Source organism: Falco punctatus (genome assembly GCF_963210335.1).
Source record: "Falco punctatus genome assembly, chromosome: 6".
In the NCBI taxonomy this organism is placed as follows: Eukaryota; Metazoa; Chordata; class Aves; order Falconiformes; family Falconidae; genus Falco; species Falco punctatus.
Window position 1 is genome coordinate 31,065,997 of NC_137585.1, and position 27,626 is coordinate 31,093,622.

The 27,626-nt window shown below is 40.5% G+C and overlaps 1 protein-coding gene across 3 annotated transcripts; it reads left to right on the forward strand.

Moving 5' to 3' along the window:
- On the forward strand, nt 1–20,403 carry HCFC2 (host cell factor C2; the record flags this gene model as incomplete). 3 transcript variants are annotated; one of them, XM_080394004.1, is made up of 16 exons in its annotated part: nt 1–778; nt 2,748–2,896; nt 3,284–3,444; nt 4,427–4,635; nt 5,133–5,217; nt 6,295–6,398; nt 6,971–7,159; nt 8,443–8,628; nt 9,041–9,144; nt 10,147–10,309; nt 11,317–11,517; nt 12,722–12,792; nt 14,035–14,172; nt 15,485–15,670; nt 16,155–16,440; nt 17,506–20,403. In XM_080394004.1, 16 exons carry the CDS (start codon nt 1–3, stop codon nt 17,529–17,531), a joined length of 3,036 nt encoding a protein of 1,011 aa, XP_080250130.1. In that variant the 3' UTR covers nt 17,532–20,403. The 3 variants fall into 3 exon arrangements, with proteins under 3 accessions (XP_080250130.1, XP_080250129.1, XP_080250131.1); XM_080394003.1 differs by having other exon boundaries at nt 16,155–20,403; XM_080394005.1 differs by lacking the exons at nt 15,485–15,670; nt 16,155–16,440; nt 17,506–20,403 and having other exon boundaries at nt 13,214–14,053.
- Between the last annotated feature and the right edge of the window lie 7,223 nt (nt 20,404–27,626).

The following is a 27,626-nucleotide window of genomic DNA, read 5'->3' on the forward strand; positions in this document are numbered from 1 at the left end:
ATGCAACTACTAGTTTCATCAGAATATATTTCTTATATTCATTATATTTTAATTACATGGTTTATTCTATCCCAAAGTGAATTCATACAATATCAAACAGCAACTCATTTCTCAGATGTGCACGTCGCCTACCACCAGCAAGTGAAAAAACCCTCCCCCTGCTACACGTTTCCGAGGGTCAGCGTTGGGTGCCAGAGGCTGAGGGGCACAGACCACGGCCGCCGTGACCCGGGCTGGCAGGCGGCTGCCCCACCGGCGGGGGCTCCAGAGGGCAGGGACGGGCCTGTGGCCGAGGCGGCCGTCAGGACATCTGCCTCCATGTCCCCGCCCTGGCCGCGGTCAGGCCGCAGCGCCCCCGCTGCGCCTCCCGGCCGGCCCCCGCCACCGACGGGGCGCAGGCTAGCGCCCAGCTGCCCATCGCAACCACCCCCGGGCGGCGGTGACCGGCGGCCGGAGCGCCCCGTCGGTGGCGGGAGTAACGGCCGCTGCCGGGCACGCGCCCAGCCCCGCCGGCGCCACGTGACCCGCGGCGGCGCCCCGCCGCTACCCGCCGCTCCCCTTCCCCCGCCGGCCTGCCCCGGCCGCGCGGTGCATTGTGGGAGTGGCGGTAAGATGGCGGCGGCCGCCGCTGGACTGAGCTGGAGGCGGGTGTCTTCCTTCACGGGGCCGGTGCCGCGCTCCCGCCACGGGCACCGCGCGGTCGCCATCCGCGAGCTGGTCATTATCTTCGGGGGCGGCAACGAGGGCATCGCCGACGAGCTGCACGTCTACAACACTGGTGCGCGGGGCGGGGCCGCGGGCGCGACTCGCCGCGGGCGGGGGGCAGGGAGCGCGCGGGGCGGGGCCGGGGCGGGGGCGCCCGGGGCTGTGAGGCGGAGCGGGGGCGGGGGCGGCGGCGCTGTCACGTCTGTAGCCGCCGGTGGCAGCGGAAAGCCGCCGGTGGGCGCTGGCTTCCATATGGGGGGCGGGGGGTGTCGTTTCCCCAGTCCTCCGCACCTGCTGCCCTCCCCGAGGGCTGCCCTCGGGGCGCTCGGCTGAGCCGCTGGCGCTGAGGGGCGGCGGGCGGGCTGTCCCCGCGCTGAAAAGCTGCCTGGAGCCGAAATTTGGGGGGGGAGGGGTAAATGCGCCTGTCCGAGGGGTCCTCCCGGGGCTTTGCTGCGCCCTGGCTGGTGGTGCGGGGTTAGTGCGCATTTCTGGGCAAAAAAGAACCGGGAAAATTCCCTCATGCGCCTGGCGTCTGCCCTGCTTTGCCAGCCCCCCGAGCCGGGGTGCGAGGTGTCCCCAGGCAGGGCCCGGCTGGATTAGCCCCCGCCGCTGTCAGGATCCCCCTTCCCTCTGGTGGCGGCTCCGAGAGCCGGCTGAACAGGCTGGAACAGAAACCTTGGTCAGAAAAGTGACCATGTTGGCACTGGGAGCCTTTCCAAACAGGAAGCTGCCCAGAACCGAGTTTATTCGTGATGAGAGATGAGATGCCTGAATAGTTACTGTGCGGGATGCTGTGTGAGGCTCGAAATCTTTTTTGTGTAATTTCAGAGCCTGGGCAGTGGCAGGAGAGCTGGGTGACTGATGGGTGCTTCTTGCTCAGCTGGTGTTGGTTGCTTGTGTAACAGTGCTAAACACACCAAAGTGAGAGAGCATACTAGACCTTTAAGTTGCCAACTTTCAAGAATCGTTCCAAAATTATTATTATTGTGCCTTGCTTCCCCCCCCCCAAAAAAAAAAAAAAAAAGAAAAAAAAAAACACAAGAAAAAAACACAAAAAAAGGTGATGGTATTTTTATTGAGTGATTTAGTGATAAAATCTGGGAGCACAAATGTGTTTTGGAGATAGCTTATTAAGATGGAAATGCTTAGTGTTAAGAGTTCTTGCAAGCAGATTTTTCCATGGTAGCTTAAAGATCTTATTTTTGAGATTTTCTTGGGAGGAAAAAAAAATCTCTTAACCTTTCTGTTTGGACAGAAGCTGAGACACAGGGTTGTGACCTGGACTGCCTGAGTTTGGGATATCATCCATTGCTCTTGCTATGAGTGTGGTGACTTCTGAGGAGCTGGCACACAGCAAGGGCATCTTAATCCCCTGCAGCACTTCACTAGAAGCTTCTAATTTTACACTTTTCCTCTTCATGCTCATGAAAAAAGCTGAGGAAAAAGGAGGCAACATCTCCTGTAATTCTTTGGTTCCAAGCAGTTTAAACACCAGTATGCTGCTGCTGGATCAGGTGTTCTCATTTGCTTTTTTGCCTCTGTGCCTGTCCTCTTCCATGTATCAGCACAGTGTTCTGTAGATACTAACGTGTCCAGAACAGCGTAATTAGTTTTTCAATAGGGCTGTTAAGTCCAGGCACGCTGCCATGCTGCTGTAGCTCTAATAATTTCTATTTCTAGGGCTAGCTCCCTCTGAGGTAGCGTTACCGCTTTTGTGTGGAACTGCACTTATGTTCCTCATTAGCCTCTTTTTTTGGCAAGTCTGTTAAATTGCTGGTAACTGACTTAGTTACAGTGACCTCGTGTGCTCACTGATATATTGAGTAATGTTGGTTTGATAGAGGTGTTAGCTTTTCTTTTTATTAAAAAAAATGGGTTTAATTCAATTAAAATTTAGTATTAAACAAACAGCCCATTCACAGTTATCTACAGGTAAAAGATAATTCTGTAGAAAGCACAGGTGTTGAAAAAGAAACTTTCCTTCTTGGTGTTTGAAATTTCCTTTTTTTTTCTTTTTTTTCCTCCCCCCTTCTATACTATAGTTACAAATCAGTGGTTCCTTCCTGCTGTAAGGGGAGATATTCCTCCAGGCTGTGCAGCACATGGATTTGTTTGTGATGGTACCAGAATACTAGTTTTTGGAGGAATGGTTGAATATGGAAGATACAGTAATGATTTATATGAATTGCAGGTAGGAAACGCATGAAGGTATTTAAGTTTTGAAGACTACTTTATTCATTTGTGAACGAACACATTTTATATTATCAACTGCAGAGGAAACTTAGGTGAGCTTTGCTGTGCTCCAGGAAGAATAAACTCTTTAAATATGTTCTGAAGATGGAGAAAATCTAAATAACTTTGAAAAAAAGACTTCCATCTAGTCTAAATAACGTGTAAAATATTTAATGTTTTATGAGGTTTAGCTCTTATGTGTCCCTTTTAATGTATATACTGAGAAGAGCCCAGCATTCCCTAAAAGTAATTCAGAAAATATACAAGTGTTAATATTACCTAATTCTGTTTACTGTGAACAAATATAAATGAAGATATTTCTGAATATATTTTTCTTGTCTTTAAGGCAAGTCGATGGCTCTGGAAAAAAGTAAAACCTCAAGCTCCTGCCACTGGATCACCACCTTGTCCTCGACTTGGCCACAGCTTTTCTTTATATGGTAACAAGTGCTATTTATTTGGTGGCCTGGCAAATGAAAGTGAGGATTCAAATAATAACGTTCCCAGGTATGCTGATTTGGTTTGAATTCAATGTCTTCAAAAATAAATTACTAGATATGACAGTGTTGAAGAGGAATATTCTAGGGAAGCTGGCTTTGTACGAAGTACTCACATTTGGATTATTTGTGCAGTGGAGATGTTATATGCTAAGAAGCTTAAATATTTCTTCTGCTAATCCCACAATACGTAACACTGACAGCTCCGACACTTTTGAAGGGAAACCTGAGTTGACTTAGGTATTTTCCCCAGTATTTTGGGTGATGTTTTTAAGTGTGGTGTGTTTATTAGAATTAAATCGGCAAAGTCTCATGAGTCATCAGGAAACTCACAATGGAAGTTTCCTCTGTAATGCTGTGGAAAACAGTTATGAATTATTCTGGAAATTTTTTGAAGTAACAGTTGAAGTTGCCTTTATTATTGGTAAACAGTGCTATAATGCTGCAGTTTTATGTCCACATTCACCTGCCATATAAACTGGAAATTTTCAGCTCAGTAAACGAGGTATCTGGTGTGAATGCCAAGAATCAAATACTCTTATCTAAAAATAAGTTACCAATAGATTCAGCAACAAATGGCTAATTGTTGGCCAGCTTGAAGACATGAGAAAAGTAACAGCTTCTTTTCACCTTCGTTGCCTTAGAGTTGCAGAAATTAGTCTGTAATGTCCCACGTCATCAAGTATTTCTCACAGCTTCGCAGTTTGTTCCAAGTTGTTTACCAGCGTTGAATGTTTTTTTCATGTAATAGTGTATGAAGTATGATACGAAAGCATGTTTCCTTAGAGGCAGCAAGTTATAATAGTTCATTTTTTGTTTTAAATCCATTTAATTTCGGTACTGTCCACAATGCCATCAAATATTTTGAGAATTTAAAATTCTACACTTTCCCAAGACAGAAGTCTGTAATACTTGGAAGTGGTCAGGGTTTAAAGCTCACTTGTATTCTTGCTTATAAGTGAATTTCTCATACTTTGACAATAATACCCTAGATATTTAAATGATTTCTATGAACTGGAGCTGCAACATGGTTCTGGCGTTGTTGGCTGGAGTATTCCTGTGACCAAAGGGATCTTGCCATCTCCCCGAGAATCTCACACAGCCATCGTATACTGCAGAAAAGATTTGGGAAGTCCAAAGATGTATATTTTTGGAGGGATGTGTGGCTGTCGGCTTAATGATCTCTGGGAACTTGACATAGGTGAGTTGATTTGCCAGTAGAAGTCAGTGCAGGGGCCTTACTGGCTAAGGGGAAAAATTATAGTACATAATGATTAATGGCATGATGTGGTGCAATTATTATTGAGACTTACACCATAGTGTTAACCTTCTGTAATTTTTGGAACTAAAACAGATACAGCATTGTTTGCGTATATTATCCTCGCTGATTTTGTTACACTTGAGATTGTTTCCTTAGAGTGCTTTAAAGACTGTCACTACAATAAACAAGTTGAATAACCATAATGAAACCATAATATATTTTTTGATAAAGTGATAACCAATTACTTTGTCAGTATTTCCTGTGGATTTTAAAAGAAGCTGGAAGTGCTTGTTATTGTGTCTTCTTTCTTAAAGTGGCCATCTTAAAAGGTGAAATTTTGTTTTGTTGACTATTAAGACATATGTTGCCTCCTAAAATACAGGTAGTGAAATATACAGTGACAAGTTTTTTGAGGGTTTTTATTCTTTTTCTTTTAGAAACCATGACCTGGTCAAGACCAGAAACTAAGGGGACAGTACCACTTCCTCGCAGTCTCCATACAGCCAATGTAATAGGAAACAAGTATGTCTGTTGTTAAAAGCTCAACTCTAGAAAGGTACACCTAGTAGGAGAATGACGATGCTTATCCACTACTGCTCAGTATAAACCATCAGCCCTGTAGAATACTTTCCTGCTTCTATTATCCTACCTCAGTGGGAATTAAAAAGTACGATTGTTAATATAAGGGTATCAAACTGTCAATGTTTCTGCATGGTAGGACAGTCTGCCCAACCCACAAGTAGCTTTCCAGGCTTCTTATTGCACCTTTGTGCATTATGCAGCTGTCTCAGCTGGACCTGAGCTGGCTCTGTCAGAAGCCAACTTGAGTGCCTCTGTGTCTGTGGCACAATGAACTAGCTTTTTTACAAAGAAACTGCCCAAAGTGTAGAACTAGTTCTAGGCAGAACCATTCCACATTTTTGTGGGCCAGTTTTTCTGTAGTCTGTTCGTTGTTACTTCATTTCTTACCAATGTGCTTTGTTTTGGCAGATAGCATTAATAAAATTGACTTTTTAAACATGGGTTTCAGTCCCTTTTATATCAGTTTACAAGCTGGCATGAGGAGAAAGGCAAGAGGAGAAGGTGTGAAAGCTTTATATCTCATGATTCAACAGCTTAGCTTTTTATTTTTTACTTAAAATGTTAGTCTGTAGCCTGTGTTATGTTTTTAAATTTTGGTATCTGACTTAGATACCAGTCTTACAATTTTAGAATGGTTTATTGAGAGGTCTGCAGTAAAGGGCTGTGGAAATTCTGTGCAAATGTGTGACACTTGGAAAGTACTAGCACTTGGTAGTTTTTAAAAAGATCCAGTATTAACTTCTGTTTCTGGGAAGTTGTTTGAAGAGTTTGGGGTTGTTTTCTGTTTGGTTGGGGTTTTAATCGGTTAACTTACGCAAAAATTTCAGAAGGCAGATGTCTGCAACAATACGTTCTATCTAAAGAGAGTAGACACATACAAAATCTGCTGTAAACCAGAACTGTAAAGTACTGGAAATTTTCTGTTTTGTCCTCGTTTGAGAGAGCACATGCAGCAGATCTGGATGTTAATTGGCTTTTCTTTTCTTTTTCCCTTTTCTCTCTTTTCCTGTATTTCAGAATGTATGTTTTTGGTGGATGGGTTCCACAGTCAGCAGGAGGTGAAATTTCTGCTCATGATGGTGAATGGAAATGTACCGGTTCATTTTCTTATCTTAATTTGGGTTAGTGTTTCTGCCTTTCTGGGAGTGGGTATTTTAAATTAATACTTTCTTAACAGAGCAGAATAAATATTTTTAAGACCCTGAGCAAAGTTTTAGGACACACAGTTGTAATCCTAGCTGACTAAGGAAGATGCCAGTTTCTTACATCTTTCTTAAGAAGTGATTTTATTATTATTATTATTTTCCTTTGAACATTCAGCAGGTTTGCTGCTGCAAATCTGCGCTAACTAAGTAATAAAATACTCCTTCATTTATAGAACACGAGGCAGATTCTGAAATGAGTTTTTTTCTAGATGTGATAGTACTGTCCCTGAATCCTCAACTTCTGATCTTGTATTCACCAGAGAGAGACAACCAGAGGTCAGAAGATTCATCCTGTATTAATTGATTGTATCTTGCAAACTAATTGGAAAGCGACCTTCTTCTTGTAATATTGCAAATTTAAATGCAATTGTCTATAAAAACAGAGGTGATTTATTTTCATTTTCTCTGAGCAGTTAAGTGTATTAATATCTATATTGCTTGTTTTGGAAAACATCTAGAAACTAAATTTTTCAAGTTTCGTTTACTAGATACCACAGAATGGATAGGTCTGATCTCAGATTGCCACGAGGACAAAAGTAACTTGTTACCAGGGCCAAGAGCAGGACACTGTGCTGTAGCGGTTGGCACTCGTCTGTATATCTGGAGTGGTAGAGATGGTTACAGAAAAGCTTGGAACAATCAAGTTTGCTGCAAAGATCTTTGGTACCTTGATACTGGTGAGTCAGAAATAACTAAAGAGACTTGTAATATGTTCCATATTCTATTAACATATGGATCATCATTGATGATCCAATCAGCTAAAGCTGTAGCAAACTCAAAGATTATTTAAATTTTAAAGCTTATTTAAATAAATGATGCTTCACTGTTGATTGTTTGAAGGCTACAGCTGTAACTTAAACTGCAAAAATTAGAAAAGCCTGTTAAAAGCCCCTGAAATAACTTTGTGGCTAGATTCTGTATCGCATGCCATAGTCAGTAGATTGAAGATGCTAAAGGGTGTTTTACCTAAACTCAGGATTCCTGGCCTCTCTTCTTAGTGAACCTTTCTGCTGCTACTTACTCTTTTTTTTTTTTTTTTTACCAAATCCCTCCTTCTCTTGGGATCACTGCTGCTTGGTGCTTCCTCATCTCTTGGACAGCAAAAAGATAATGTCAGATCTGAGAAAGGACCAAATTGTTCCTGGGGCTGAAGGGAATTCTGGAGCGCTAATCACTCATTGGTTAGCCGGCTTGATGGCAGGACACTGAGATGGTATCGGGAGGGAGGGACCTAAAATAGTGCTTTTAGGAGACAGTTGCTGCCCGCTGAGGCAGAAACATGAGAATGGTTACTGGAGATTGTGAAACATTTAGGAGATTGTGGTTTCTCCCCTGCTACACACCCACCCACCCACACACCCCTTTTGTTTTGGTGGTTTTTTTTCTTTTTCCCTCTCCTCGGGAAGGTCAGAAGATGATTAACAGGGGAGGGATGTGCTTGAGAGTGCAGCCTAGTCAGGCGTCAAGGCAAGTGAGAGAGGAGCAGGTCATTGGCATTGAGTCATGCCTAGGCTTCAGTCTCTGCAAAAGATGTTTGAGGGAAAGCTCGCTTTAGCTGCAGGGAGAAGGCAAAAAGGAAGCACAATATTCTGTGAATCCTTTCCAGGAATACATAAAGCTTTAAGAGCCAAAGAAATGCATGCAGCCTTTTAGGAAACGATGAGGATCTCATATCTCTGTAATCCCTACAATGATGTATGTACAACCCAAAGACTTACTGGCAGCAGAAGAGCCATTAAAAACGAAGTGTCAAAACTTCAATGTTTTTGAACACTCCAGAATGGCACTTTATATTCTCTGATTTGACTTGTCACCTTTGACAACTGTTCCTTGTTGAATCTGGTATATATTGCACCTAAGTGAAAAAGGAGCTTTTGCTTGCATTATGTAGATACTGCTTAAACCGATAAAAAGAGGGCAATTTCAAACACTCCATCTGTGTTTTATTGGTTTCTTGTAGAGAAACCTCCAGCACCATCACAGGTACAGCTGATTAGAGCTACAACCAACTCTTTTCAAGTGAAATGGGATGAAGTACCTACAGTTGAAGGATATCTTCTTCAGTTACATGCTGACTCACCAGTGCCATCAGTGGCTGGAATACCTGGTACTGGGGTTCCTGAGACATCAGTGCTGAGTTCACAAGGTAGTAGTCAGATCGCATTATGCTAATGTTTGTGCAAAGGTAGAGGACTGCATATGTAAGTAATAGCAGTGTGTTTCCTAAAAAGTCATTTAGGGGGACCCTCTTTCTTTGGTTATTCCAAAGATGCATGTATCATAATTATGGAAAACTCACCTTTAACTTGACTGTGCCAGTTTTGGCCAGCTACCTGAATATGAATATATTTGTACAGCGCTGGGCACAATTTGAGAAAGGAAACATTGAGGAAGGGATTTTATCTGACTGACTGGCCGTGCAGTTTCATTTCAGTCTTACAACCAAGTCTTCCTTCAAACAACTTCACATCTCCCTCTTGCTTACTGGAATAGATTCCAACTAACATAATATTAAGTTTTATGTAACTGATTGAAGTTTGCTTTTGTTTACCTGAAAGGTGGCTCTTCTCTACATCAAAGTCCACAATCACTGCCTAACATCCCTTACCCAGAAATGAAGGTGGATCATCCCAGCCAAACAAATAATGTCATTCCTAATAATGTAAGTGTATAGTGAAAAAATGCTTAAGCGACAAAGTAGTGTGGGAAGCAGAAGAACTGTCAAAACACTTTCTCAGTTTTAGAAGTCCCTTCATACCTTTTAGGACTCAGAAAAAAAGAAAAAAAAAACCAAAGAGACACCTGCTGAAGCAGTTATGTCTGTTTTCTTACATCCTTTTTACTTTTGTGATTGGCAGACAGTCTTTAAAGTCCTCTTCCTGGTAATGCAAAAAGGAGACTGCAACTCTGTTGACTTCCAGAATGCTGACTGGGAGCCTGATACCAGTAGAAATGCTATTCATTTTCAAAATCTTAGTGAAATTAATGTGAGAGGCAAAAATATGTGGGCATATTCCTTTGTTAGTGTTTTTATGCTAGTCTACTTAGTTGTAGGTTCCTAGTACAGAATAAACCCAATTATTACCTATTCTGGTTGTGGAGTTGTACACGTTCCACTGTTTTGCCAATTTAGAAGAAAGAGGGACAAACTCTGGCTGAAGGATCACATCTTTAGAAACTTAGACCTTTTCTTAATTGTGTGAGGCCTCAGGTCTGTATGGGATCCGTAATGTATTCCTGTAGAAAACACACATAGAAGTACTGTAAATTTTACTAACAGTAGAAATATCTTAGGTATGTGCCAGGAAAGCAAAGGTTGAAAGCCTCTGCAATTGGGATCTTCCCCATCCCTCAAGTACCCCCCAACAGACTAAATGTATGCATCCATGAATTTCCATGTAATAACATAAGAATGTGAGCTCACTTTGAGATAAAATTTAGTATGTGTCAGGGACACTTCCAAGTCAACTTAAGACTTTGAGTTTTATAATAGTTAAGCTAAGGTGGATTGTGAGGTTGGTTTCTTATTTTAATTAAAAGTGCTAGGGGAATTTGTTGGAAGATTTCCGTTTGTTGTTTTTGAGCAAGCATTTTCATGCCATGTTTGCAACTGAAATTTCTGGACTTTGCAGTTAAACATTAACAAATGTGTTGTTTTGGTTAGGTCCAAGTTTCTCTTTCATCCAACTCATTATTAAAAGTAGAAGGAAAAGAAAAGGTTGCAGCACCTGAAAACAAGATTACACAGGAGACTATGAAAAACCATGCAGATGCTTCAGGATTCAAAGAATCAAATGCCCCTTCTCTTTTGCCTGTTTGTACTTCAAGTAAGATGACTGTAGAATAAAAATTAATGAAAAAGTGAGAGTTAAAATTCATCTCATAAACATAAGATTATTTCTGTCTTTCAGTTTAAAATTATTTGAGAAGGCCTTTATAGTTTAGAAAAAAGAACTTGTACTAGTTACTAATGTACTTATTTTTAGAAGATATGAGGAAAAATGAAATGTTTGAAGTGTTGCAAGGGACGTGAAATTCTCAATATATTTATTATTATGATGGTAAATGTTTCTCTTTAAGTATAAATAGCCATTTTTAACATTAAAGAACAGAATGACAGGGCCACATTTGTTTTACAACATTAAGGTGATGGTAACTCCAGGCTCTCTGTGACACTACTTCTGTCTCGTAGTAGTAAAAAAGCTATTATCCAATTAAAATTTTAGGCAACGTAGAGAGGAGCATGTTTATCTCTTGACTGTAGAGGAAATCGAAGACAACTAGGCACTGATTTAGGCATTTCACTGAAGTGCCTTGAGTTCAGTGTGGTGAATCCAGGCTTGATCGCCTGATCTGTTTGTATTTGACTTTCATGTAATTTATAGGCTGTTGGATTTTTATTTTATTCACAGTGGAATTTAAGTACTGTGTGGAAATTGTGGATCTTAGTGCTAAGACAAATAGGCGTTCACAGTGGTTAATCTTAAGTTGAATGTTACAAATCTGTGATACTAATTTGTGTGGTTAATTTCATTTTAGGATTTTTTTTAAATTAATCTTTCTGCAACCAAACTGATATAGAATAGCAAGCTTAAAACAAATGAAATTACCATTTTAATATAACTGTTTATGTATATCTGTTTATGACTGTGCAGACAGGCTCTTGTTAAGGTATATACCTGAAGAAAGCATTAGCAATTAATACAATCAGATCTATTCTAACCTAAATCTGAGCTAAACTCTGCTTTTATATGAAACTAAAGCCATTAGATCAAGTTGAGATTTGTTTGGTGTTATTAATACTGAATTCTGGTTAATATTTTCTTATTTTAAGGTCCTCAGACTTCAGCACATGTAGGGGAATTACATGACTTGGACAAACAAACTGTAAATCCCGATGCTTCTGTATCCAGTACTGTCTCCAGCACACAAACTATGGTAACCCAGCAGGCTGTTAAAACTGAATCATCAAGTACAAATGGGGCAGTTGTTAAAGATGAAACTTCACTAACAACATTCAATTCAAAATCTGAAGGTTTGAAATGTGTTTCACATACTGTATTTTGAGCCATATATATCTAAGGCCGTCAGAGTTCCTCTAGTGTGGTGGGATTCCCATCTTGACTAGTATCTGGGATTGAAATAGGGCTTTGGGCATTGAGGACCTTGGGCAGCCTGGATGATCTCTGCTATGATGTAAATGTATTTTAAAATCAAGATATTTTTTTTATACGTTTGTAAACCACTTTGTTTCCTATTTATGCAGAAGCCCATTTTATAAATAGTAGTGGCAGTGAGTTTTGGTGCCCGTAGCAAATTTGCTTCCATTCAGTGATTGTCTATTTAGTCAGCAAGAGACTACAAATAGTAACCTCAGATGATTTTGATTTTAAACAATTGACCTCTGTTAACAAATATGGCCAGTTCCTGTGGCTAGCTCACCACTAGTCAAATGTGGTGACTTCTTCACAGTCTGCTTGAAATATCTGAAATAAGCAGCGAAGCAGGAACTAAACATGTTGGTAGTTTTTCGAGTTTTGTTTTTCATGAATATCAACAGGTTGTGCTTGCCATTGTTTTGAGTGTTAACTAAAAAAATGTATTCTCTTATTGACGCTCTGTGAGTCGTGTAGTTTTTACCAAACAGTATCGTATTTTAAAAGCAAAACCCAGAAACACAAGTACAGAATACTAATAGTCCCTTGTGTTGCTCATGTGTATATGTGCTTTGATTTATCTTTTTTTAATATTCCATTTTAAATTTAATAGATGTTCTTTCCCATTTGTTAGTATTGTTTAAAGATTTAACTGCTCATGTTCAGAATTCAGACTGTGTTGATGTCAGAAACAGTGCATTCAAGTTAAGATTTCATGCTTAGACTATTCATACAATGTCATCTGCGTGTGCCTCAATCTGGTATTTAGATTATTTGTTCACAAATATTTAATATTAATTTTGTAATTCTGTCACTTGTTGGGAGTTTCTGAGCCCTGCCTTCTGTTTTATTATGTGTAGCAGCAGCCTGCAACGTCAGGCTCTTACAATTGTTCTGCAAATATGATGCAAGCCAAAATTAGTTTTTCATGTTATAAATAGAACTATATGCAAAAGGACTCTGAGACGTACTTTTGCAACAGATACTTGTAAATGGCTGTTGAGGTCAACTTTCATAGTCTGTGGACTTTATGTACATTTTTTGTATCACTTAATCTTTTTAAATACAACCTTTTGTTTCTAGCTGCTGAAACTGCTTATATCATGCCTTCAGCAAGGGTCAGTACTGGACAGACAAATGATTCACACTCCTCTGTAAGTCTGAAAAAGTATAATCAAATTGCTGTGTTTATTGTTCTGTTGATTAGTTTCAAGGGCAATTCTGCTTTCCTTTGATTATATCTCTGAAAGAAAAGCAGTGTATATTTGGGGCTTGAAGTGAATAGTACGGGGTAAACATTTCTGTTGTAAAACTAATTGCATTGTGTGGGTTTGATTTGAGTCTGAGTAGCAGTTGTGTAGTTGGGAGGAGATCCAAGTATGTGTTTTCAGCTCTTGAGTCATTTTTATTGACTGGCACAGTGGAATGGTCTCTCTGCTGCATGATGTGCAAATGTAAAATGTTTTTCTGTGTGCACAACTGAATTTAAAATGATGTATTAGATCAGACTAGTGTTAGCTGCTGATCTACAGATTTGAAACGTAACTAAACTGACATCTTGATGTTTTTCCCTAGAGGAGATGGGGACTGGCTATGCAAGCTGTAAATACTGCCTGAAAAAGTAAATGCTTCCTATTTCACCTGCTTACAACTTAATACACAAAACCAAGGTGCCACTGTTGCCACCAAAAGAGAGGAGCTAAGGATGGGAAGAAGCAGCTGCTGCTATGAAAGGGCTGGGTGCTTTTGCCAGGAGCAGCTGCCACTCCCGCCCCGTTTCCATGCTAGCAGGGTCACTGCCTGTCAGTGCTGGGCGAGCTGACCATGCCAGCACCCTTCCCTGGTGCCTGGAGGCAAGCAAGAAAGGCAGTTTGTCTTTCTGGGCCAGTCGGGAGCAGTTCCCGTGCCCTCCACCGCCATCGCCCCATGCCACAGCAGAAGCCCTGTTCTCAGCTGCAAGCGAGTTCAGCAGTAGCTTGGGAGTGTGTTTGGGGCTGAGGTGTAGCTGAAGCCCAGGTAGAGCTACTGATGCTGGACCATGTTGTGGAACTTCTTGACCTCTGAGTGAAATTAACTCACAACTACATGCTGCTACAGACACCTAGTTCTACAGCTTTAAACTTCTTCCCCTGCCTTTTTAAACTAGAACGTCAGAAGTGACATCCCAACGTTTGTTTTGTTCTTTTTTAAATGATGGACTGTGTCTAAGTCAGTGTATAAGAACCATTTGGTTTTGAATAGTATTTTAATAATACACTGATATTCATTTGACATAGAAGTAAGTAACACGGGTGTGAAAGGGGGTTGTCTCTTACATATACTAGAGTCTTAACATATTTTTTTTTACATTATGTTGGAGTATGGGTAGTCTACATAATGTGTTCTTCAAATACTAGAAAACTCCACAAAGACAGATGGCACCGGTGAAAATAAGAGACAGGCAGTGGTATGATGTTGGAATTTTTAAGAACAACAGCGCTGTGGTGAGCCAGTTCTACTTGCTGCCGGAGGAAACCCTGAGTACCTCTAACAAGGTAGCTGCTAATTCTTCTTTGACATAATCTGCACGTGGGTATTTTGCAATCTGTTACTCATATGGGTGGCAACAAAATGCAGGAGGCAGGAGCTGGTGCTTACAGGAATTTTGTATTTTGTGACCAGTAGTTCTTCATACATTTTTCTCACCTTTTTTTACTATTTCCTAAACGAGATTAATTTTCTTCTGTTGTTTTTGTATGATAATATGGAACATCTTATTCTGCTATTGCTAATTCTTTCAGTATTTCTAGGCTTAGGAAAGAACCTTAAACTTAGTGAACTTTCAAACCAGTAACAATTCTTAAAAACTAAAAAAACCACAACTTCTTAATATGTTATTTCAGTACAGCATTGAAATGTTTCAATCAAAGTCTCTTCTCTGTTTTCAGAATTTTTGCTTACAAATTGTTAAAGATACTAATAAGATGCAGGCCGGGATGTTTAAAAAGACTAGATATGGAACTGTAGTGGGTTTTGTAATAGATTTCTCTAACTTAATTTTGTTGCACATGGAAGTTTATATATGAAAATGCTGTAGGTGTAAAACTTCCAAAAATGTTGCACGTTTGGTGGTAAAAGTGTGAATTAATGATGTCTGGCAAACTAGAAACAAAAAAGATGGGTATATGCTTTGTTGAGACAGAAACAAAAGAACAGAACATTTTCTTTGGAAGCACTTCACTATAAATATTACACATCTTAGTTTTAGTGTGTAATACATTCTGCACTATTTACATGGATTTTGATTTCTTATACATTATTCAGAAAGAAAATAATTCCATTGGAAGTTTCAGTCATGCATTAATGCGTATTTTAAACATGCAAGTACAGTAGCACAGGATGTTTCAGAAACCTATTTGTTACTAACTTACAGGGCTGTTCTTTAAAATTACTTTGATTACCTATGCATCAAATTGCAACTCCTAACTATAGGAACAACTGTTTTTGAAAGTAAAATATTTATAGGACACAGAGTATGCTAATTAAATATTAAACTATGCAGTTGGAAATGCTACTTGGCTTTTACTTTCCTGAGTAAAACTAACCAAGAGGTGCAGTTCAATTTAAATGACTGAAAAATGAGGGGGGTGGTTGGTTAGAGATGTAGTCTGATATTGCATCTTTGATCAACTGTTACGAGGTGAGCTAGTGCCTCAGAACCTTTATGCAAATTCTGATTTAAGTACGAAAGTATTAGATTTTCAGTTTCAATTAAACTTACCAATTTTGGTTTATCACAACCCACTTTTAGGCTAATTGTGTTCAGAAGATTTTAAAAAATTAACACAAGTGTTGCTTTATTTTCAGATGGAAGGTGCAGATGTGCCAGACTACAGATCACTTAAGAAACAGGATCTTTTTCCAGGCACAGTGTACAGATTCAGAGTTGCGGCAATTAATGGCTGTGGTGTTGGGCCTTTCAGTAAAATCAGTGAATTCAAGACCTGCATTCCAGGTTTTCCTGGAGCTCCTTCAACAGTCAAAATCACCAAGGTGAGAAATAGAGGTAATTCTTGTTCTGGTGTATCAAATTCTAGTCACAACCTTAATCTCAGAACTCTGGTGTTTATTTGGTTTGTTGTTGGTGTTTTTTTCAAGTTAAAATCATCATATACGATAGTGTCAAATGCTTACTCGGTTAATTCTGTTAAATGTAATATTCTTTAAGAAATTTGCTATAAAGAATTATTTTAAGGCTTGATGATCATGTTACCAGATACATACTTTACTCAATCATCTGATAGTTTCCCCATTATTTTCTTTCTGCATCCTTAAATCTATAGGGGTTTACAGTGCTTTTTAAAAAGAAGGTGAAAAGACACATCCTTACCTCCAAGGAGTGATAATGTTAGGTCAGAATTTTCAGATGATCTTTAGAGGGTTTTTTGCTCTTTTGTTGAGGTTTTTTGATACTTACATATATTTGACTATCTAATGGTAACCTACATATTGTCACATTTTCTTCCTTTTTCTTCAGAGTGTGGACTGTATTCATCTTTCTTGGGAGCCTCCTGCCTCACCCTCTGGAAATATTTTAGAATATTCTGCCTATTTAGCAATCCGTTCGACACAGTTACAGGAGAATCCAAGTCAGCTTGTATTTATGAGAATATACTGTGGTCTTAAAACATCATGTATAGTGACTGCTGCCCAGCTTTCAAATGCTCATGTCGATTACACTTCCCGACCTGCTATAGTGTTCAGAATTTCTGCAAAGAATGAGAGAGGATATGGACCAGCCACACAAGTTCGATGGCTTCAAGGTAAAATCAGTGTCAGACATGGCATTTAAATGGGCTTTAGCTGTTGCAGAGAGAAGGGCATATTGCGTCTCTAGAACCAACAGTTTTCTCAGCAGTGCGCGTGAAGTTCTTGAAATGTTTTTTTGTTCCTTATAGAAGTTTTGAGAAAACTTACTTGTTGAATTTGGCATAACATTTTTTAAAAAAATCTTATTTGTTCACAAGCGAAGACAAGCAAGTACTGAAATGCTGGTTATTGAGTCTTACCCAGTCCCTCAAATAACAAAAGCCTAGTAAGCTTTTGATTTCCCTGGGTTTCACTTCTGCTCAAATTTTTTTCTTTCTAATAAGAAGTAATCCAGTTATGCGCAGGGGTGTAGTCAGGTTTATTTTCAATCTTTTCCCCATCCTTATTAGAAAAATTTTTCTTCAGGTGCATTTTTGCAATGCATACGAAGTCTGCATTACAGCCAGAAGAGGTTTTGTCATCTTGTTCCTGTGCTTGAATTTGTACAGGTTCATGATGAGTTGGGGGTGGGAATGGATCCACTGAAAATAAAGCTTAGTTTTTAGCCTGGGCAGTTCTGCCTCACCTTTTAAGTAAGCTAATCCAGGCATTCGAAACAAGAAGTTTTGTTGGCTTCTCCCACTCCTTCCCCTTTCTGGTTTAGCTTTCTGCTAGTTGGGAGCTGGCTTTTCTCAGCAGGAGGTCCTGTGAGCATGGAGGGAGGTTACAAAGGGCAGTGAGGGGAGGCTGGCCACCTGCTGGGGGAGCAATGAGCTGTTGCATCAGTGTAGGTGAGCTCTCGGTTTGTGGGCTGTGATCCGCAGGGTGCTGGCTGAAAGCAGACTGTTGAATGCACCACTGCTTGTTTCTTAACGTGTGTTTTTCTAAGATGGAGAACAACAGTGAAGAAGTTGTCTTCTGTAATATTTAGTATTCTGATGCTGTTTTAACCCTTCAGTTGGCAAGCGTTTTGACCATGATTTGTATCCCAGAACTCTGAAACAGTAGTTTGGAAGTATTTGACCGTGTACACCCTGTGAAATTCTGAAACGTTTAATAATGTCTCCTTCTTTTTGCAGATATGAAAACATCAGGCTCAAAGTAGAAACAGCATAATAAATCTCAAGTTTCGAATGTAGTGTTTAATGTAACTTGTACTATTTGTAAATGCTACAAATATTTTATTTTTGCATTGTTTCTATCTTAAAAATATATGACCTTTTTTACATTGGAACATCAGCGTTGCGCAGACTTGCTCAGGTGTGAGTACATACAGAAACTATATTGAAGATGGTGGGGTGGAGGACCATACTCTATCCCGTTGCTCTTTTTGGTAGCGATAGTTAAAATGTAAAAAATAGTTCCAAATTATAAATAAATAAATAAATGGCACATGCAGTAGTATTTGAGGTAGAGTCCCCGTGATTGCTACGGATCTTGCATAGATAATTCATACGATTTGGTATATGAGCAAATTCTGTTTGGTTTCAGTTCCTTATATCACGTTCTTCATTGTGGTGCCTGAGGACAAGGCAAAAATTTCCAGTTATTCTATAGTAACTTAAAATGTATAAATATTTTAATATATACTTTTTTTGTAAAGAAATAATTTTTCTACTATTTGTAACAAATATCTTAATCTTGAAAAGATACCCCCTGAAGATTTAAAAGGAAAAAGATAAACTTAGTAATTTCTCTTATTGCAAAAAACATAAATTCGTTGTAAATGCACTACTAATATTTAGAATTATCCTTTTGTAGTTGTACAAATCTTAAACTTGTAAATACCAATGTTTACAAGAGACCTTTCTGGTCTTGTATTAAAACTTCCATGAGATTCATTCTCTTTTTTTTAAATCCATATGCTTTGCTTTTAGCATATGCTTGCTTTTTGCACTAATAATAACTTACCTCATTCCTGTGTTTGTAATCACTTGTGTTGCTTCCATGATGTTTTTGTAAAACTTCAATCTGAAAATTTTAACCAAAGTTTAGAATACATGGTAAGCAATTTTGCACATATTATATGGCAACTTTCAACATATTTATTCCAGTTAATCTTCTTAAGTGCTTGTTTGCTTTACCAGTATATTCTACCAATCAAGTTCAGTATCTCCCTTTTACTATGCATCATTTTACATTAACTAGCTAGCTGATAAATTCAACAAGCATTACTTCTAGGAATAGGTTGATCCATTCCTATGCTAAAAGAAAAAATGTGTTCACAGTAGTGAAATAAAGGTAAACATTTTAAATACTATTTATGTATCTATATATAAACCTGTGTTTACCAAAGTGTAGAGGAAAATGGCTGAGCTGGACAAGGTCACTAGGTGAATAGATTGAGGCACCTAAATAAGATTTATTTTAAAATCAAATCTGATTTATTTACTGTGCAATTAAGTTTATACTTTGCACTTTAATTTTGCCCCGAATTTCTTGCCTCTGCCAGTTAAATTTGTCTTAAGAGCGTTTGTAAATATATAAACTAAAATAAATGATGTGCCTGGTTTGGTGGGAGAAGTATCACTGAAGTAGTAGAGGTGTAACAGCTCAAGTATCCCAGAGCAGATTTAATAGCCAATTTTTAGCTACCCTGAAAATCAGGGTCATAACCGAAGTGCTGATACAGCCTTAATTATCACAACACGTCACATGCTATAATAGCAGCTACAAAATGCTGGGGACCATACATTGCTATAATAGTGTTAATTGTGGCACAGGAGTAACACACGTGGCTTTACTCCAGAGAAAAATCTTGTGTTTATGACAATGACAGAGATCCCAGATTCACTTTAAACAGTGTTTTTAGTATGAATGTATAGGACTTTCCTGAAGTTAACTGGCTTTAAAATATTTGTGTTTTAATGGTCCATTTCATCAGGTATGAACTCACTACCAATACCGTCTGATAACTAAAACACCATACACACGAACTGTTAACTAGAAGAATAGAACTTGGGTTTTCTTATTAGTACTGTGAAAGAAGCCTTTAGAGAAAACAGTTGTGGCTTGATTTTGTTGGTTGATAGCTGTGATTGTAGAGTTGTTATTTAAGAATTAAATCTGTTGGGTATGTCTGGGTGGAGTTTTTTTGCACTTGGTTTCACATGCTTTGCACAATTTCTTTTTCAGTGGGTATGTCACAACCACCAAAGGGTAAAACTGTGGTGTTTTCAATGAAAGTATAATTTCCTTGTAAGTGTGCTTTCTTCAGCTGACTTGACATAAGATGTCACTTTCTCTTCTTTGTCCAAGTTGGGTGATGTTGAATAGTGCTCATATGCAAATCTTCAGTTCGTCACGGTTTTACTTTAAAATGAAATTGTGGTACACACTGTAAAATACACTTTGTGGTCTGTATTTATAACGTCTAAATCCCACCTGTTTGCCTATCAACTAGATATCAGACAAATACTGATTGTTTTGTTTTAAATTTGTTTAGAAGACTATTGACATCGGCTCTTTGAGGATCTGTGTTACCCATTTATTTCATACGTTGCTGAAGGACATGTAACAGAAGCTGAAATCTATCAGATGGCAGTATCCATATTGTAGGAATGTCTAGGTTTACTAAACTCCTTAGGGAAGTTGTGACTGTGTAAGTATGGGACAGTTGTGCCGGTTATGGCAGACACTGCTGCAGCTTCACCTTAAGAATGTTCTTGTGAAAGTGGAAATGAAGTGAAAAATAACCTACACTTTGTGTTTTCAAAGTAATTATAGCAATATCTTTTGAATGTAGTTTGGAGTAGAGCACATGATCATGCCATAAACTCTGAAGATGTAATAAGTATTACTGTTGTTATCTGATATTTCAGGTTAGCGAATTTGATGTGAACTTAGTCTTACAGCCTGTTACTTAATGACCTCTACAAGGAAACTGACATTTTGTACAATTCAAGTTGATCAGTCTTATTTCAAAGCATTGTTTGTTCTTTGTAATAAAGTGGTTGTCCTATCAAACACATTGGAAACACTGAAGTGTGTGTCTGTTTTTTCAAAGGTCTGAGTGTACAAACTTCAAACTTCTGCCCTCCTTTAGAAAAGGGCAGAGGAGAAAATACAGAGAAGAGAGTGAGTTATTTGTCTGTGTGTGTGTGTGTAATGATAAGCATTATGATGTTGAGCATTAATCTTTTGTAAAATTTATTTTCCAAGTTACTTCTTGCTTATCTCATGGGTTTTTTTCCTTAGTTTTCTTAGGTTTTCCCCACCCCACCTTTTCCAGCAGTTGCTGAGCTCTTACTGTTACTCAGCCCCCTTCCCTGCCTTTGTGCCGTGCAGCTTGCTAGCTGTGGCCTCTGAACTGAAATTTTGGAATTACTTGCCCTGTCTATACAGTGGTTGTGTTGCTGCTGTTCAAAATGAGCGACAGTTTGCTATTGCTTTGTTACAGTTTGTTAAAAAAATGGGATACGAGTGAGCACGTGCCGTGCTCAGAAGGCTTCCAGTAAGGACACGAGCTGTGTGCACGGCCCACTGCTCAGAACGCCCCAGTCTTAGGGCAAGTTGCTAAATTTCGGTGGTGGTTGACTGTGGGGTGTTCCTGGGGAAACAAGTAACACGTGTTTCTAGAAGCAGGGGAGCAGAGGAGCGAGTGAACTGAAAGGTGGGCAGGATTGTTTCTAGACCTCTGTAAGAGACTTTACGTAAGAAACTGCCAAAAGCTGTGTGCTCCAGATTCATTCCTTGTGTTCTGAGCTTTGTGTACTGAGTAACAGAGTAACTGCTGTTGTGTTGTTTTAAATTAATTGTGATCCTTCCATTAGTGGAAACAAATGGGAAAACCTAAACAAGCAGTGAAGAATGCACTCATTGTGCTCTTTTCTTTCTGTTAGTAAGATTCTCAGGAGTTACTTTCTCTTTAAGGCAGACTTGAATTTGCTGTATGAATTTATCTTAAACATTACTCAGAACTGTTTGCGTTTTTTTTCTTTATACCGTTAGCTGGTTCCTGGTGTGTTTTTATAACATTTTCCAGTGAGCTGAAGGCCAGGGCTTTTATTCTGTGGCTTCCAGTCCTGACACAAGCGTTTCCAGATTCCCAGGGCAGGGGTGGAGCACTGACCGCTGGCATTGTGTTGGCAGTTGTGTTCCTCCTCCTGTTAGCAGTTGTGAAACCTTCCTTGTGGTGTGTTTTCCATTGATCTGACGCTGAGTGGAGATCCTTTTTTTTTTTTTTTTTTAGAATTTCGTAAGTTAGTTGAAAGTAGCAGGAATATGAGCTTAAATTGGATCCTCTTGCTCCACAAATGAGTCTTTAGGATACTGCATCTCCAGTGCTTCCTCCAAAGAGAGGGAATCCTCACGGCGTGCTGCGGGGCAGGTGGGATGGCTGGGCACGCAGCTGGATCCCAGTGTGAACGAATGGTGTCAGGTCTTAAGAGAATTTCTCTCTTGCACCTGCAGACCCCTGCTGTGGCCTTACACAGGCCTGGCTTGGGAAATACCACTACAAAATCCCAAACCAAGGCCAGGTGTGTTCCCTGGCCTGAGGACAAGTGATACGGCAGGGTCCAAATCCTCCTGGCTTCCCCCAAACCGAGGGGTGGTGGCTGCACCCCTTGCAGTCTCTGGCAAGTGTCAGCCCCCAGCCTGGGTCTGGGGGGAGCCTCGGCTGCCAACAGCATGGGTGCCCGGGGCCATGGGGCTTGGTGCTGGGGTCCCAGCCCCCTCTGCCCCCTTCTCCCCCACTTTCCTTGCCCACACATCCCCCAGTCATGTGCTAAAGCCATCAGTTGGCCATGCTGCTGTTGTGTAGAGAAAAAGAACAGATAATGGGAGACTCGGGCCTGGAAGGCATGAGGCAGAGGATTGCTGATGTGTTTGAGATACCATTAAATGAGACAGTAGGAGTTTGCTCCGCTGGGCTCCATCAGCTCAGCAAAGCGGCAGAGCATGGGAGAAGCTGGGCTGCATGGGGAGACGGGGAAGGAAGAGGAGGGCTGGGCTGGGAGGAAGGCCCAAGAGATCTCTGAGCTAGGGGGCACGTTTGTCTAACTCTGTCCGTATGCGCCTAACATTAGGTCGTGAAAATCTGGCATCTAAAAAGGTGGTAACTGGCACCCTGGTCTGTTCCCAAAATCCTTCAAAAGCCTGAAGTACTTCACATTACATCTTGAACTTCCAGCCCTGCCAGTAACAACAAAACTCTACCAGACTGGGCCTGGGCTCAGTTTGCTGTCATTGTTTTATTGAGGCAGTTCTTGCCTCTCACAAGCATGTGCTTTTAATATATAACATAATTGCTAGGTTGGTACAGCAGCGCCTTAAAATGAAAATTAAGGCTCAGATATGGTATCTTTGAAGAGAAGAAGAGATGAAGCATGTCAGTGCGTCCCAAATGGTAAGTAGCGTTCAGGCGGTTACCTCTGTATCTGATGAAATTGTAACTTGCATGTGTGGATAATGGTACTTCATCAATATACAGTCAATTCCAAGTGATTCTTCAAAAAGGCACTCTGGGCACATGCCATCTCAGGAGGTTCAAACCTTCTAGTTCCTTGGGGTGGTTTGCATCCTCTTGTTTTCTTTCGTTTGCATTCTCTCATTTAAATGGTTTTTGCCAGGGACTCTTAACTGCCTTTTAGGATAACCACCTCCCTCTGGCATGCAGGGCTGATAATTCTCCTTGAAGGAAAAGTTACTAGGTACAAGTAGTAGCTCGTAACTTTGAGCAGTATTATGAAGTGCCCCCCCAACTTTTTAGTAGCAGCTTTGTAATTATTTCTTCATTGCACTTTGCCTGAGTAGGAAGGAGACTTTTATGTGTTGATTTATATGCTGTCTGCTCTGCAAGAAAAGTGTTTGGAGCCTGGGAGCAACTCTGAAACGACTGCCTTGGAAAACAAGACTTGAAATGTCAATCTCACAGTTTGAGGTTTCACCTACTTATGTTCCAGCATAAATGTTTTAGTATAAATGCAGGCCATTTATGTAGTTATTATTCACAGATTAGTTACTGAGATCCATTTCTTGCGTCTGCGCTGCTGTTAGAAGGTCAGGAAGATGAAGTTGCTGTAGAAAGGTGCTGCTGAGCCACGTGAAGCAACATGGAAGCTGTCAGGCCAGACACCGCAAAACTGCCAGCTACTGTCAGTGTTTCTTTTTCTGGTGGTTACAGAACTTGATCTCACTGCATCCATTCAGGAGACATTTTGGATGAATTTCAACTGCTTGGCTTGTAAAACACGGCTGTTGCTGCTGGTTTTGAATATAGAGCAGACTCGTCCCCTTACGCAGCCCTCCCCAGGCCCTGCAGTCTCCACATTCCCATCCTGAAGCGATGGAGCCTGCTTTCCTGCAGCAGAAACACTCTCCAGCTGGTTAGAGGTGAGATTTTGGATCCTTTCCCTTCTCCCTCAGTGCTCAGCTTTTCCTATGGGCTGGCTCCACGCTTCCTGCTCACCAGGTTTCTTTTCCTGGGAAACTCCGACCTCTTGGTGGGTTTGGATTTCACAGCTGGCGCCAAGGAGTCGGACACTGCAGAAGCAGACCTGTGTGTGCATCCTGGAGTCTTAGATCTGTGCCATGCTCTTCTCGCCAGCGATGGGGCATAGGCTCTGATGGGATTGACTGTCTTCACTCAGGGTGCAGAGGCACATATAAATAAATAGTACATACTCTCCTAATTTGCTGTCAGATAAAACGGTGACCACTTTTTAGCTGCAGTTGTCTTTTGAGTGACAGCATTTGTATCTGAACTGTGAGTCTTAGGTGTGCCGTTAGAAGTTGTTTTTATTTGCTGTTCATGTTGCTGCGCCCTTTCATGCGGGAGTACTCTTGCTATCGCAGTCGTGTCATTGCAGACAGCTTCCCTGTCCTTTTTACTGAAATATTTTGTTGATTCTTAAAAAAGGATCTTCCATAGTTCTGCCTCTTGTCTCTGCCATGCTAAAGACACACCAGAAGCAAACACATCTAAGAAACTAGTTTTCTGCTGCATTTGTCACTTGGCAAGCTACAACCAGCGAGTAGGTTCATATCCTACCCTCTGGTCGGGGAGAGCCTGTACCAAGGCAGGGCAGGGAGCTGCTTTGTGTTGCAAACATCCTTTATTTGTCCTTTTATTGAGGACAAAGAAGATACCTGTGAGAACAGTTTAGGAGCAGCAGGAAAGTGCTTTACTACCTGTTACCTAAGCAGAAGGGGAGGACTCATGCTGTACCCAGTGATTTCTGGAGAAAAGTTTGTCTGCACCCCTGAACAGGACCAAAAGCCTGGGCTGATTCTAACCAGGAGTAAACTGCTGCTAAACCTGTTTGCAGTGCACTGTCATTGATGTGCCATCTGGGGGTGACCACTGAGTGGCTGAGGTTTGTTAGCCAGAAACCTTTCAGGCAGCTCTGTCCTAAAAGTCAGCTGCCATCTCCGATACTGCACACAGGCTGGGCCAGGTTAAGTATTAGGCACACAGATTGGATTAGCAACCTGGTGGATGCTCCTCTGCCCATCAGATTAAAACCCTCCACAGTTTTTTCCGTACTAAATCAAATCAGGTACCATTGCTCCCAATGAATGGATCCTCTGGCCCAAGCGTGCTGCAATTCCAGGAAACAACCCTGGCCCTTTGCCTAGATTTCCTAAACCAGTGTAGCCCAGTCGCTCTGAGATGTTGTGTGCACTACCACACCTCTCTCCCTGCCTCCACAGCCATGTTTGGAGACAGTATATAAACATATAAACATGCAGTTTAATAAACTTGTTGCAGCTGGCACCAATTTGTAAACTGTTATGTGTAGGAGCAAAATGCCTTCCACTCCCAGTAGTGTTTGGCTCTGGCTATCAGCACAAGCTGAACTGGCACTGAGTTTCTAGAGCTTTCCATTAAATTTTTTACATACTGAGGGCCAGAGGTGATGTTACAGTCCATTATCATGCCAATGTCACAAATCAATAGGTAAACAGATCAATATTTGGTTGCTTAAGTATAATCTTTGTAACATTTTAAAGGGTGAAGTGTGAATAACTATGCCAACCCATTTGAAAGGGGAATGTAAGGGTAACCCCCATCCACATTATTAATACTTAACTTGTTCATATAGGGCTGCTTGGGCCTTATATAAAATATAGCTCCCCTATAGCATTATTGGTCTTACCATCTTTATACAGATGAGGTTTTGGGTTTTCTTTTCCATGTATAAACGTAAGAAAATTCACTTCAAATTTGAAGATAAAAACTTCCTTTCTTCTACTTCACTCAGTACAAATCAAAACTGAAAAAAAAAAATCTAGCCTGCACCATTTGGGAATGCAGTGCTTCACTTAAAAGCAAGCTGTCTTACTGCTGTAATTGTAACTGAAGCAGCCAGTCTATGTGACTTAACTAGAACATTAATCACATTCAAAGCTTTACAAAATGAAGAATTTTGTAGCTATAAGCAAGGCTGCTGCCAGCTTTTATCATGACAGCAAGGTGCTGGGGAGAATACTAGCCTTTGGCTCTCCCCTTTGCTCTCTGTGTTGCTTCACACTGAGGAATCTCCTGTGCATGTACAGTTATCCATACGCCTCCTCTCCTGCCAAAGGCGAAAGAGAAAATCACCTACATAAACATGTTTACCACATGTTAATGAGCATCACCTTGAAACTTTGCAATAGGAACCCTCTGCTAATCTGACACAATTCACAGTGCATCCAGGGTGCAGTTCAAGGAAGACAGATATTTAAAGTATCGCCCACATAATTCAGACTGATTTTTAGCTACAGGCAGATAAGCATGGGTCAGTAGATATTTAGGATGTACTGCCCCACGCCAAGACTCCCTCTGTGTTCTGGCTACACCATCCAGCCACATACTTTAGTGTTCAGCGTAGAACAGAACAGAGGAATAAATAAAATAAAAATGCATACGTACATCCGCAAGACTGGTAAAAGCAGAACCTCAGCTCTCATTAGGCCTGTAATGAAAATGGGATGTAGGAGAGCACCATCTAAATTAGCTTTTCTCCTAACCACATTTTTAGAGAGAAGTGTTTCTGTGCTTTTAAAGACACCATCAGCATTCTAAAGAATGATCTGAAGGACCAAGTCACACAGAAATTAATTTAAAAAAAATTAATGTAGTAAAATTTACTTGTGTCACAGAAAGTCACCTAAAAAAAAATGGAAGTTCCTGTGCTTGGAAAAAGATCTTTGAACATCACTGCTATTTCAAGCAGCCTCTCTCCAAGCTCAGCTGTCTGAAGCTCAATTTGTGGTTAAATTCAAACAAAACACTCAGAACCAAAAAGACTGCAGTTTTGTAGAAGCAGATGGGATACAGCAGGAATGGTTGCTCTTGGTTTGGGTCTAAGCTACTTTTAAACTTTGAGTACTTAGAAACAGAAAGGTGAGAACACCTATCAGCTGTTAAACAAAAATAAAGATTCTGCAGTGGTAGTGCTACTACTAATATAAATTAGGCAAGTATTTCCTCAGATCACATTTGTTTTACCAGCACTACAGGACTCTACAAACTTTATTAGGTGAATGGTTTCAGAGCGAGATCAAAGTGCTGCACTATTACTTCTACATGTGTATGTCCAGGAAGTGAACAAGCAAGGTGGTTGCAGGTTTGTCCCTGGACTTCAGGGGGTGAGGGGGAGAAGAAGAAAAAAAAAAAAAAAAAAGACAGACCAAAGCAGCAGGGTCTCCCTTTTACTCACATGATGGTGTGTAAACCACAAACTCAAAACACTTTAACCTAAACTCACAGAAGAGATGGCAGACTGAAAACCATAGCTGGTTTCAAGTAAGTGTGACAGACGACCTCAGTTCCCTTCCTGCACATCCAACTGCCAAATCTCCCCTAGCTTCTCCTTAACTGAGATCACAGCTTTTTCCATTTCAAATCTAGGAACATCAAGAACAGGGTATAACAGCCTGAAATAAATGCAATACAAACAGAAGGGGCTCATGTAGGGATTGTGTTATTCATTTTTTTACATTTAATGAAAAATTCCATTTGTTCAGTCATAGCTGCTGAAGAATGACAGACTACCACAAAATCCAGAACATCCTCCCAGACTGCCACAGAACACACTGGATCGCCTCCAGAGGCTCTGCCAGTGTGACGCTGATTTGTAAGAAACACTGTTCAAACCTGCACATACATAAAAGTTTTTGTTCAGCAAAGAACTGGCTATTTCAGAATTCTGGGATGTCTTGGTTTAACAGTTTAATATCGGGGGAAAATAGCTTACTTATTTTTTAACAA